The following is a 14344-nucleotide window of genomic DNA, read 5'->3' on the forward strand; positions in this document are numbered from 1 at the left end:
TTATAAGTTTTACTAAAGCTTCTGTAATAGATTTGAGTATTATTTCGGAATTTAAAAGAGATAAGAACTGATCAGTTTTGTTTAATGATGGAAAGTGAGAGCTGTTTAAAACATCAACAAAGCTTTTTTTCTGAAATTTATCTCTGTTAAGCTGGATTTTTTCTTTTTTAACAGGGCATGCAGGGGATATGGCAATGTGATTGCCAGAGCAGTGACAGCAACTGGCTGCAGTATAAGGAGTCTGACAATCTTTAAAATTGTGACCTTCGCCACAAATGCTGCATCTTTGTGAATTTTTACAGAATTTTGCAATATGACCATATCTTAAACACTTTAGACACTGCTTTACTGGCGGGATGTACTGCCGTACTTCGAACCGCCAGCTGTTGAGGTCCACACTATCTGGTAAATTGGGACAGGAAAAGGTTATAGAAATTGTTTTTGTGGGGATTAATTTTATTTCTCCATTTTCTCTTACACGTCGCATAAATCTACGTATAGATATAATATTTTTCGTGCTAGTTAGAGCTGAATATATTTCTTTATTGGATAATTCTATAGGCACATGAGAAATTACCCCAGTGACCTCTGTAGCGGCAGCCGGAAGGGAAGCTTTAAGTTTGTACCCATCAAGATATTTTTTGTTGCCTAAGACCGCGTTAGCAAAAGCAGGTCTATCAAAGATAACTCCAACTTTACTTTTATTAATGCGTTTTAGTTGTTTCACGCCTTTATTATATTTTTTTATGCTATTAGCGAGTGTCATCATGTCTCTTGTTCCGATTGGCTTGTCAGCCTCTGTACTCTCCAGGAATACAATATAGTCAAAATTACCCCCGTTCTCAGGGTAGTGCCGCACGTAATCGGCTACCCGAAACGGGGCATACCTTTCGGCGTCTGTTAGCTCAACAGATTTTATGGACTCGGAGTCGGAGCTCAACGAGTCGTCCTCAGCGTTACCTTCCTCCTTCTTTTTCCTTTTCTTACTTCTCCCCATCTCTTGATTAATTTATAAGTATTTATTTATAAAAAACTCCAGTGAATGAATTATAAAATTAATAAAATATTTTTGAAAAAAAAAAAAAAACCGCCTTTTCACTTCAAAGTTCCCGCGCTTTTCCTGTCAACTGTTCGAATGACTAATGACAATTGACATATTTATGTTATTAGGGGTTAGTGATGTACCTATTTTCATTCGGAAAAACCGTGCTTTTATTTTAATTGAACAACGAGTTTATTATCATCATGAAACCGTTGTGGGCTCATGCACAACATTTTGCTGAAGATCATGACATGATCAAATGCATAGTTTACGATTCTATAAAGGATATACAGAGAAACATTCTTTTTATATATTAAATAGGGATATGGGGTAGCTGTCAATTAGTTGTTGAGAAGTTGAGCTGTAATCATGCTGTAATGTGTTGAATATAGCTTGAGCTGAGCTGAGTTTTATTGGGATGATAAATATGTAAAGTGTTTTACTTTACAATTAAAAAAAAAAAAAAACAAAATTTATTGTTGCTAATAAATATATTTTTTATCCAAATACCTATTGAAAATGACAATGATATACATTTGTGTCGTAATTATAATAACAAATAGTTAAAATACGTGTTACAATAAATGTTTATTTAAGTCTCCTAGCCCCCTTGTAACGCTGTCCTACCCTCTCTATGTCTCCAGCCGCAAGCCTAGTGATGAGAGAGCGGAGCGGTATCGGGCTGATGCTACTGAGCTCAGACGTCTGGTCCGAGAACGCCCAGCGGATGTAGCGTTCCATACGTATGTGGTCTGTAATAACAGTGAAATGTGAAATTAAGTTAAATTTAATAAACCGAGTGAGGCCCAGAGTAATGGTAATACTATATTTATATGTACTTGTTTAAAGGGTTTGTTTGGGAAGTGCTGATTCCATTTTAATATTTCTCATTGTGTATTGTTTTATAAGGTTTACGCGAATTGCAGTCATTGTAATGAAACAAGTTTTTCGGATTTTATCGAAATGCCCGAAGTTTGGAATACTTACCATGGTACTGGTTGGATTTCTCTTTGTATTTTCCATATCATTGTGTAGATTTCATACATATGAATGTAGGTAATAGAAAGATAGATAATATTCAATACAAATACAATACATACTACTACTATACGTTTGAAGCTCGGTTTCTGTGTTCAGAAAACGGTTCATAAGCAAAACAAAAAGTTTTTAGGAATCAACATAGGCCTCTTTGTCTATTTAGGAGAAGGATTGGAGCTTAACCCACAACGTTGTTCTACTGCGGGTTGGCGGATTTGTTCTCTACCATGAGTAACGATCGCTTTCAGGTATTTATGATAACAACCGGGATCGACGGCTTAACGTGCTCTCCGAGGAACAGCGGGAAGACCCACAAGAACAAACATCCAAACTGGAAAGAAGTATTTGTACAAATATCAGGGAATCGAACCCACAAACCGTCGATGATTCAGGCCACTACTCGCAACAGTACACCAGAGCGGTTTTTCTACTCGCACCACTATATCAAGAATTATTCAACAGGGAGATAAAGTGTAGAAAATCTTTAAGAAGTGAATTTTCTAAATTAAATGCATACTTATTGCCGGGTCAACGATAGCGAAAGCTCGTTTCAAACTGTCGACAGTGATGGTCTTATTGGCGTGTCTTCCTCCAAGTTCTGCCACGAGCTCTCGAATGTATTTGTCTTGAGCCAACTGACGCTGTCTGAATAGTTCTCGAGCGAGTTCTGCACGCTCGAAACCTTCCTCATTCTAAAAAAAAAAACAAGTGTGTTTTACACCAAGCTTACAAAACGCAAGTCTCTCTCAACTCTTTCTATCTTCACTAACTTATATCTTCCTCTCAACTTCTGTTCGCATCGCCCGATCACACTTTTCTCTGCACGCTCTCGTCAGGCATTCACCAGCTCACTCTCCAAGTATTTTTCCGGGCTAATCTCCGAGATTATTGGATAGATTTTAATGAAATTTTGAACAGATATTTTTATAGCAAAAAAAAAAAAATGGTGGTACGAAGATCGCTACGTTGGCAAGTATGACACTTAAAATAAAATCACAGCGGTAGTATAGTTTTATTGTTTGTATTCTTATCTTAACAAGTCGAAATAAATAAAGTGCATACTTGAGTAAGTGAGTTGGCGCCGCGTTGGCGCAACGGTCGCAGCACTGGAACCCACACATGACTACATTTATAATGGCCATACAGATGTTTGCCGTGATCTGGGTGTTTGTGCAGTCCTTGGCGGTCTCCCCACTGTACCTCGGAGAGCACGTTAAGCTGTTGGTGCCGGTTGTTATCATGTACACCTGATAGCGATCGTTACTCATAGTAGGGAATATACCCTCCAACTCGCATTTGAGCAGCGTGGTGGATTAAAATCTGATCGTTCTCCTAGACGGGTAAAAAGGCCTAGCCCAGCAGTGGGATATTACAGGCTGAAGCGTTACTTGAGTAAAACGAAATTTATGGGATATTTTTTTTTTAAAGGGAACGTCTTCATAATAAAACTATTTTTAAGAAAAGTTATACGCTCCTGACGATTGGAACCTATTTAACTTGGTTTAAGCCAAGCCTACACAATAATTTTATCGCTTCAGCCTGTAATATTCCAGTACTGGGCATAGGTCTGTTTACACATGCAGGAAAAGGATCAGAGCTTAATCCACCACGCTGCTCCAATGCGAGTTGGCGGATATATTCCTAATCTTTATATATATATTTCTTGTGTGCGTGTGTATGTCACTGAACTCTTCCTAGACGGCTGGACGGATTTTGATGAAATTTTTTGTGAGAGTTCAAGGGGATTCGAGGATGGTTTAGTTTCACAATTTGGTCCACTGGAAAATGTTTATTTAACTAATTTTACATTTATAAGTAGTTGTTAATTTTGGAATGTTTTACATTGGATCCGGTAGACTGCGCTACCATCGCAGCATCAAATATTAAATATTATTCTATTTCAATTTCAGTTTGTCCCGACAGTTGGTGCTGCGATCAAATTGAGAAAAATATTTGAAATTTTGTGTTACGGCAAAACATCGTTTGCGGGGTCAGCTAGTTTTATATAATTTTATATTCTTCACTAAAAAGTAGCATATTAGCAAGGTTTGTAATTTACCTCGAAAAATAGCTTATCCAAGTTGATGTCAGTAGCGTTGATTTTCAATTTGAGTTGCTTCTTCACGACATCGGTCAGATTCTTGATGTCCACTTCGCTTTTTAGCGGGAAAGTGGCTCTTGCTACTTTCTCGAAGTCTTCGATTGAGATGGTCTGTGTGATGAGTTTGTTTTTAATTATTGGGATACTACTTACTTCTTTTTTAAGGCATGACATACAGACCCGTATTACAAATCAACAATAATATAAAGGGACTATTTCACCAGTAGCAGATAACGCTATTTGACGGATGACGATACAAATAGGCATTAACAGTGAGAGGCTGAATAGGCTAGTAGGAAAGGTTTTTCCTCAATGAATAAAGTACAAATTTAAGATTAGTATATGTGAATAAAAATGTCTCATTAATATAATAGAATTTAATAGTAATAAATAATCTAATATATAAATTTCTCGTGTCGCGGTGTTTGTAGTTAAGCTCCTCCGAAACGGCTTGATCGATTCTCATGAAATTTTGTGTGCATATCGGGTAGGTTTGAGAATCGAACAACATCTGTTTTTCATACCCCTAAATGTTAAGGGTGGTCCAATACTAAATTTTTATTTTTATTTTTAGATAAATTATTTATTTTTTATTTTATTATGATTTGGCGTTGAAAAATACATACATCCCTAAATTTTCACTATTCTACCACTAACCCCTATTTTTAAATAGCGTTTAGCGGCAAGACAACGCTTGCCGAGTCATCTAGTAATTAATAAAAAACGTTTTACCGTCGGATACTGTCATCCGTCAAATAGCGTTATCCACAACTGGTGACATTGTCAAGGTCTAAAACGATTATGCAAGGATGTGTCGTTTACTGTCTGCTACCACTTAAAGTGAAAGTAAATAAAAAAATAAAAATCTTTTTTTTTTTGGAACAAATAACATGATACATATATGTATTTATATGTTAGTGACTACAGTTACAACAAAAAAACTCTATTGTAGCACTAACGCCCCTCTCCAGTCATCAAAACGGAACAGCGTTCAAGAAAACTTAGGCAAATAAATATTTAAAAAAAAAAAAATGCACAATCCTTCATAATGTGTTGCTGTAAAATTTAATACCCACAGGTACCCATGCTGTAGTTATTTAGAATATTAAATGCATAAATAGTATTTATTATTTATTCCCTACCTTAGAGGAACATTCATGGTACACTTTATTGACAGCACAAAGTATAACATAACTTTAACATAGCAACCGTTGAAACAAAAGAAGATAATAACAATATGTCGCAATATCATAAATTTCTATTTGGTACTTCTTGTGTATGTACACTTGTCTACCGACCTAGTTGTGTAAAATAATTGTGTTTACAGGCATACGAAGAAAAACCGACTTCAATTATACCGACATGTAATACAACATAGGTAGACGAAAAAATAGCCAAGTAAATACGCATTATCAAAATAGCTCCAAAACTTATAATCAGATCACGATGAAATTTAAATGTGACCACATGATAAACATCGGCTTTCGATTAAATTAAAAATCATCAAAATCGGTACACCCAATAAAAAGTTATGCGGATTTTCGAGAGTTTCCCTCGATTTCTCTGGGATCCCATCATCAGATCCTGGTTTCCTTATCATGGTACCAAACTAGGGATATCTTCTTTCCAACAAAAAAAAAGAATCATCAAAATCGGTTCATAAATGACGGAGTTATCCCCGAACATACATAAAAAAATATATATATATATATATATACGGTCGAATTTAGTAACCTCCTCCTTTTTTTGAAGTCGGTTAAAAAGGAAATTACAGACATATATATCATAATATGTCCACTAAAAATAAGTACCGCCCTACCTCCCCATCCCGGCTCTGCCCGTAGAGCTGGTCCTTGAGGCCGTACCACTGCGCCCGCAGCCCCCAGTAGATATCCTCGGCCAGGTGTCCGTGCAGGACGCCCCAGAACAACTTCACTTGAGGCTCGTCCAGCATTTGTTCCGCGCCAGCACACAGGTTGTAAGCCCACTCCGCACGGATGGATGGTTGTTGGTATCTGGACACACATTATAAGATGTATGTCTACGTGTTTTTTTAACCAATCTATTAAAATAATATATATACTAGCGGATCCGACAGATGTTGTCATGCCAAACTTGTTTGCTGATATACTAACAGCAGCGACACCTACCGGGTCATATTATGTTTACAAACCATCAATGAACCCATTGAAATCTACAAACAAAATTTCAACCAAATTGGTCCAGCCATTTAGGAGAAGATAGGCGATAAACACAGCCGCCGGATTGTTTCCGAGCTTTCGAACGATCAAATTGAGGTCTATATAAGTTTTTAAGCTTGCACATTATGTGGTAAAGATCCTTTCTTATAAGAAGAAATAAAATTAGGACTAGACTACAACGTTTTTTATTACCAATAGCATGGATAGTGGTTTGTGAAATACAAAATTTTGAATGAGCTACTTATTCTACGCCTTTAATTCTGGTCAAATCCGGAGCACTCCGACTGGGGAAGTACCTTAGCCTTATAAAAGATCGCAGCTAATTAATACTGCTTTCAAGCAGTGTAACGTTCCTGTCGTGGGGTACTAAATAAGGTTACCAAAGTTCCTGGAGGGTATTGAGGGTAGAGTCAGGAACGCGCGAGTGATGCTTCTGGTGTTGCGATCGTCTATACGGCTACGGAATATTTTTGAGAAATAAATCGAACAGGCAATACATACCTGTCCTCAAAGTAATTCGTGAGATAGTCCTGCAGGGTGACATCTCTGCGCTTCATTTTGCCGAGCCACACGTCGTTGATGATGACGCTGATCTCTCTTCGTGACAGGCGCAGGTTGCGCACGCGACCCTCGTAACGAAGGTACGGTGGGATCATAGGATCTGTTCCCTAGTTTCGATTAAATAAAATAAAAAACGAATGTGCTTTAGACCACACGACTGAAGTAAAACTTCTTTAGTTCCATCTTACTTATATCTCCCTCTTAACTTCCGTTCACCTCGCCCGATCACACGCTCCGTAACACTCTCGTCACGCATTCACTAGCTTACTCCCCAGGTCAAGCGTGCGTAAAGAAGTTTCACGTTAAAAATGTCATAGTGATGTAACGTTTTACCGAAATCGTTTTACGATTCAGAAGGAAATTCTGAGAATTATGCTTAAATTAAGTATATGTATTGTTTGAAATGTAACAGTTCGTACTCAAAACAAACTGTTTTCTGAATATCGCAACCGGGCAACTGAGAAAAAAAATGTACGAAGGCATGGAAGGCGAATGTAGTTTCAGTCGTGTTTTTCATACCATTTTATACTAGGCCCTCATTACGTCACTACCGTTCACCACTTAACTTTATCAAATTTAATTATACATTATATTCCTTAGATTAAAAAAAAAAAACGTTATATTTATTATTGCCCAATGCGATAACGGTATATTCAGATTAAATTAAAATCTTTAGTAAAAGGCGAAAGATTTATGCGTTTTAAAGGAAAACTAGAGGTAAAGTAAAATAAAACACCAAAACAGCATTGAACCACATAAATAGTGTCAAACGGTGGTCAAAAAAATACTAACCAGTCCGTCAAAATATTCCAAGTGTTCCGACTCAGCTGCAGGTCCGAGTTCTTTGAGCAGAACCCTGAGCATGTCTCGCGATGATAGCCCGCTAGCCAACTGCCACCATCTGATTGGACCATTTATTTATTACGTTTTAAATTATCGCTTAAGTCAACAGCTTGAGCAGGAATGACTTCTGTGCCGGGTGTCCGGAAACACACAATGCACAAGCATAAACTCTCTGTATACGGCAAATATCAGCATGGTCTGTATAAACCAAGATACACCGCTTATAGCATAAATATTGGCTATTGGAAGCGATTCGACTCGAATAGAGGCGAAAAAGCCTTTATACAGCCGTGAGACGTTCACAGTTTGATTCAGTTACGCTGAGTTGCACGAAACAAAATTAAAATTTAAGTAGAGATTAAACTAATTTAATCACAAGAATTTCATACAATTCATCTCTCTTGCTCCGTTCGCCTCACCCGATCAAACTTTTCAAAACGCTCTCATCACGCATTCACCAGTTTACTCTCCAAGTCAAGCGTGCTTAAAGAAGTTTTTCTTCAAAATCTCTTCAACTTTATTATTGGTATATATTTTTGGTTATAACGCCTGACCTGTCCCTCCCGCCCCCTATGAAGTCAGCGCATATCTCCCACTGCGGGCGCGGCGTCCCCGCGCGATCTAGTTCCCTGCACCTTTCTTTGCATTCCATTAATTCTTCTTCAACGCCTTTCTTTTGTGCTGTACCAAAGACCATTAGTTAGGACTCAAAAAAGAATGTTACAATCAGGACAGATTCAGATCATAAAGAGTTTTACTAGGGTAGGGCACAGAAGGAATTATCCTGCTCAATATCTGGAGCAGCCTGACTGGGCAAGTATCTCGACTTTACAGAAGATCACAGCAAAATAATACTGCTTTCAAGCATTGGTGTGATCCTGCTAGTGAGTAAGGTGACAGCTCCTGGGGGGATTGGAAGTAGCGTCGGCAACGCGCTTGCCTATAACATACTACAATCGCTTAGCATCAAGTGAGCAGAAAGCTTGTTTGCTGACCTAGTCGTATGAAAAAAAAGTTTATGGACTACCAAACGGTTATAATGAAATATAACAACGTACCCTGTAGATATAGGACAGAACTCTTAGTTTTTTTTTTGAAGTTTAAACGTTAATACAAAAGCCCAGGTTACGAGTAGCATCTGTATGATCTAAACTTTTATCACGAGCGGGATAGAATCCGTTACGTTATCGTAACAGCTAGTTGCTGTGACCACTGCGCTTTCTCCTCGTGAGATTTTTCTATTTAAATTCAAATATCGAACGATTATAATTATGATTATTATGATGTGCCTTACCTAAAACCCGTTTGTGTGTATTCTGCAACGCTTTGTATTCGGAAGTCAAAGAATCCAATTTCTTTGAAACATCATAAAACTTGGCATCTAAATTGTCGTGTTCGCGCCGAGGCACCGTTTCCGAGTACTCGTCGGCCATTCTTTTCACTTCCGCTTGAGCTGTTGCTAGTTGTTCTCTAAAATTCAACATTACATACAAAGGCTTTACACATACATATACCTAAGCACAAGAATTGTGTTTGGAGTTTGGACACAAAAAAAAATCAAATATACATTATTAGAAATAAGTCAAACACTACTCGTCAAATCGCGCCATATGACAATGACATAATATGACATACAAGTCATATAGCGATTGTTTTTGAATACAAAAAGAATTACAAGAAGATTTGGGATTGGGTCGGTAACGCGCTTGCGGTGCTTCTGGTATTGGAGGCGTCTATAAGCTACGGTAATCGCTTACCATCAGCTGAGCCGTACGCTTGTTTGCCGACCTAGTGACATTAAAAAAAAAACATCAAAATCGGTACACGGATCACACTCTTCGTAACGCTCTCGTCACGTATTCACTACCCCAAGTCAAGCGTGCGTAAAGAAGTTTTAGGTACTTCAATAAAAAAAAAAAAAGATTGAATCTCTTTTCGAAGAAAAAGAAACAGAATTTATAAGTCTAAGTCACAAAATATCTTTTTTGGTTACCATGCACTATTTTATATTATGATCCTACTTAAAGGTTCTAATGTCTTTCCAAGTTGACTTTATATATTCTTGTTTCTCTGTAACTCCTCACTACTTACCGACATCGTTCTAGGGCAATTCTAAGCACAACGGGATCACCGTAAGCGTCTTCAATGTAAGAAGAGCTAGAAGTACCGTCCAACTCGCGCAGCTTCAGCTGAAGCGCGACATTTTCGAAGTACAACGTATAACGCGCATCGCGCTCTTTCATTAACGTTAAGTAATCGGTAAACTTGTCATCTGTTAACTAAAAAATATATTTCTTTCAGCGTATTTAGGTATACGTGTAGGGAACGTACCCATAGTACATGACCCGTACCCGTAGTTTTCGTTACGTAGTTGTATCAATAATCTCTAGAAAAACTTCCCGCTTTTTGGAGCTACATATATTCAAATATGGCACTTTTATGGTATTAATAGATAAGTCAGTCAGTCAGCTCAGCCTATTGCAGTCCACTGCTGGACATAGGCCCCCCCAAGTTCGCGCCAGACATCCCGGTTTTCCGCAATCCTCAATAGACAAACGGGAGCCGAAATTTTTTAACTTTCTGTTTGCAAAAAAATTATTTAAGCCATATTTTTGAACTAGCTGTGCCCGCGACTTCGTCCGCGTGCATTTTAATAAGTTATAATTCAGTTAGCTGAGAGTTCAGAGTTATAAAATAAATAAATTTTTAAAATAAAAAAGCCTAAGTTATTCCTTATTACATCATCTATCTGCCAGTGAAAGTCTCGTCAAAGTCGGTCCAGCGATTTCAGAGATTAGCCGGAACAAACAGACAGACAGACAAAAATTGTAAAAAATGTTATTTTAGTATACGTACCGTGAATACATCCATATTCATTTAGTAAAAAGCGGTTACTTTAATATTACAAACAGACCTTTCAATTTTATTTATTTGTATAGATTACTACGTGAAAACTCGACGGGGAGAGGGTCTTAGCAAATACTACGGGTAGGCAACGGGGGGTTAAAAATTGTAAAAATGGGTCACGTAGTATGGGTATGTAACCGTACAAGAATTTTTTATTATACACCACAAATAAAATGTAAATAAAGCTTAAAGACACTTATAGATTATCTTTGACAATGGGCGGATATATACATAGCTAATTAGCTATTTTTTGAATAACCTAAACGAAAAATAAGTCTTTGACATCGAGCCCTGATAATTGAGAGATAATTTTTATGAGTTTTGAACATACTAATATTATTGTTTGGTTGAATGCGTTAATGTCAGGTACTAATGCCCATTTATCGAGGAAAGCTGTAGGCTACATAACATCACACTACTTATGATAGGAACGAAGCATTAATTAAGGGCCTTACTTCAACTAATTAATTTATAACAATAACAATAAACGCTTCACTCTCAACAGCCCCCACTAGGATTATCTCCTGTGTCGGGGGTCCAAAAACACACACAATACACAAGCACAAAAGGTCTGACCACGACAAACATCACGACATATGGCCAATACAAGTGATTGTCATATGCGGGGATCGAACCCGCAACCGCTAGCGCAACTTCCAGCGATGTGACCGCTGCGCCAACGCGTCGCGTAAATTTGAACGCAACTTTTAAATTTACTACGATTTTATTGGTCAAGGCGCGCGTGGCTAAGCTAGGCTATATTTTTCGATTCAAAAATTTTACGTCACGAATTTTGAATCTTTCTGAGACACGTTATTGACCCCTAATAAAATTTAAAGTCGTAAGTGCAGGTGTTAATTAAGGTTGAAATTTACCTGCTTTTAAATATTAACTCGAAATTTATTTTTTAACTAAGACAATTTATGAGTTTGTTAAATTTTAAGGAATTCACAATATATATATATATATCTGTTTTTAATTATTTAACTTTTTTTTTTACTCCTCTAAAAAAGTAAATAAAATAGTCATTTTATCTTATTATTCTTTAATGACATGAATAAAAAAGATTGAAATAGAAAAATTAAAAACAAATAATGAAAAAAAGCATAAAATAAATACAGCATAACTAATAATGGACATCACAAACATCAACACATAGGAATTCACATAACGCTTAGAACATAGATAAAGAATAATAACTAATAACAAGAGGTCTGCCAACTGTTAGTATATATTATTTTTCATTTTAATTTATATCATCAGCTTTATATAATAATACATTAAAAAACTCATTTCCTTGAAGTTTATTACATTTAATTGCTCAGCCTTATTGGTTTTAAATTAACAAAAGATGCACCTAACATAAGCCATAAGTCTATCACAACTTGAAACAACACAATACTACTACATAATTACATATATCACAACTTGGTATATTGTATCAAAAAGGAATATTTTTATCAAGGTTTTACACACTTTTCCTAATTCTTTTTTCATTTTTGATATCTCAAAAGATAGTTTTAAGTTTTCCTCTCTGATCTCTTGATTTTTTCTCATTATTGCTCTCATTTTTTCATCTCTGTGTTTCTTTCTAGTAGATATACCGAAAACTTTCTGTAACAATTTTTTCCTTTATTATACCTCTTATAACAATATTAACATAAGAAACTTATTATTGTTATTGCGTTATTTTACATTTATAAACAATTCTTTAATAATGACTTAAAAAGAGACATTAATGTTACATTCCAAGTAACTTAACATAAATATTGTGTTACCAACTAAATTATATTTTGATAACAAGGTCATATATACAAATAAATAATGTATTTATGTAGTGCTAAAAACTTAAAAGTATACATTTAATAGTTTATTATGGAAATATAATGAGGTGTTTTATATAAACAAGATAAAATATTTTAATTATCTTTTAAGAACCACAAAAATAACATAATCCAATCTCCTTGTAATCTCCTTGTTGACAAATTGCAAGATACCTTGATTATTTTGGTGATCTATTTAGGTAGCTATCTACTTTATTTCTTATCTTTGTTATGTTCTCAGCGTATGTTCTACAACAACCTCCGATAAATCTCACATTCAGATCTAAAAATTCGTGTACAAAAGAGTCTAGAGAGCCACAATCACCCTCTATCCATCCCTTATCAGGTTTGTATTTTTCTCCAGAATTAGGGTATGTGACAATGGGTATAGGGGAACTCATTCCCTCACTAATACCTCTTATTAAGTTTGCTACTATTTTTGGTGAACAACAGTTTGTTCCTACAGCAATAAGTTGTTCAGGATTTGCTTTCCAACAATTCCTTGCTACAGATTGAAAATCTTCTCCATGAGCGAGTCTCTTATCATCCTGACAACTTAAGGAAATCCAAGCTTTTGTATTTGGGTACTGTTTTAACATGTCAACTAGGACTAGAGCTTCCTTTTGACAGGGTATAGTTTCGAGAGCCAGCAAGTCTACGCCAGATGAAACTAGTGTGTCTATGCGTGGTTTGTGCCACTCTCTCATGGTATCCTCGGCAGTCTTATCAGCGTATGTGCCAGTGTATTCTGAACCATCATGTAAGTAAGCACCGTATGGACCGACGGATCCTGCTATTAGTATCTGGCGATGCCGAATACCCTTTTCCAGACACTCTTCAATATATTTATCTCTGGCGCACTTCGCGAGGTCAACCGCGAGACGTATCAGCCCGTATCCCTGTTCTTCAGTTACCCCGAGATGTTTCACAAAACCGCTGACCGAAGCTTGGTAAGTGTTCGTACTTATAATATCAGCGCCAGCTCGAATGAAATCCAAATGTGTTTTGACGATATCATCAGGGTTCGTCTGAAGGAAGCGCGCGCTCCATAAAGGGTCGCCATCAGCGGAGACACCGACGTGTCGGGATATTTGAGATGAAAAACCGCCGTCGAGAACGTAAACTTTTGAATCGCTCGATAATTGTGAAGACATATTATACAAATCAACTAACTGATGAAACTGCTGTAACGTATTATTTTTTAAACTTTTCTTTATATAATTGTGCTTGTTTTATTCATGTATCCAAAATAGTTACTTACTAAATAAACATAACAAGAAAAATGAAGGAAAATAACGAAAACAGTTTAAGAAAAAGTTGTCACTGTCAACTTGTCAAGAGCTCATGAGCGGTGAGCCTATCATATAATTATATGACTGTCGAGTGTCCCTATCATGTCAAAGAACTGTACTGCAAACTTGCAAAGTGTACCCTTATCAAAGGTTAACTATATACTACTATATTTATAAATAGTCATAATCGTATTCTCCTCTGTTTTTGTATAAGATAGTATTATTTGTTTATCATTACATGAGATATACATTATTTGTATTTGCACAAATACGTTAGTAATTGCGCGATAAAAAAGAAGGTATTAAATGGGTATTAAGCACTACAATCTAGAAAATCAATCAATTATTCAATAGTTCAATGGTCACATCTTTACATTACTTTCAACCTATTAAACATAGGTAGGTATAGCTAAGTTACATTCATATGCATCTATTTATTTACACAAGTTATCGTTAGTTAAATTTGCTAAAATTGACATTAGATCTACAATTCAATTATTTACATAACTGAGAATCATATTGTTTTATCGTATTTG

At 36.3% G+C, this 14344-nt stretch overlaps 1 protein-coding gene across 4 annotated transcripts; it reads right to left on the reverse strand.

Moving 5' to 3' along the window:
- Positions 1-1514: 1514 nt before the first annotated feature.
- Positions 1515-13917, reverse strand: LOC123661533 (translin-associated factor X-interacting protein 1-like). 4 transcript variants are annotated; one of them, XM_045596492.1, is made up of 11 exons: positions 12729-13341; positions 12170-12307; positions 9878-10065; positions 9081-9256; positions 8341-8467; positions 7736-7844; positions 6884-7050; positions 6001-6196; positions 4140-4292; positions 2598-2772; positions 1515-1794 (listed from the first exon to the last, which is right to left on the reverse strand). In XM_045596492.1, the coding sequence occupies exons 1-11, from the start codon at positions 13221-13223 to the stop codon at positions 1631-1633; spliced, it is 2088 nt and encodes a 695-aa protein (XP_045452448.1). In that variant the 5' UTR covers positions 13224-13341; the 3' UTR covers positions 1515-1630. The 4 variants fall into 4 exon arrangements, 1 of the variants encoding a protein (XP_045452448.1); XR_006744349.1 differs by lacking the exons at positions 1515-1794; positions 2598-2772; positions 4140-4292; ... (5 more) ...; positions 9878-10065; positions 12729-13341 and adding an exon at positions 13778-13917 and having other exon boundaries at positions 11991-12307; XR_006744350.1 differs by lacking the exons at positions 1515-1794; positions 2598-2772; positions 4140-4292; ... (5 more) ...; positions 9878-10065; positions 12729-13341 and adding an exon at positions 13774-13917 and having other exon boundaries at positions 11991-12307.
- Positions 13918-14344: the final 427 nt, after the last annotated feature.

Source organism: Melitaea cinxia, chromosome 17 (genome assembly GCF_905220565.1).
Source record: "Melitaea cinxia chromosome 17, ilMelCinx1.1, whole genome shotgun sequence".
Classification (NCBI taxonomy): Eukaryota; Metazoa; Arthropoda; class Insecta; order Lepidoptera; family Nymphalidae; genus Melitaea; species Melitaea cinxia.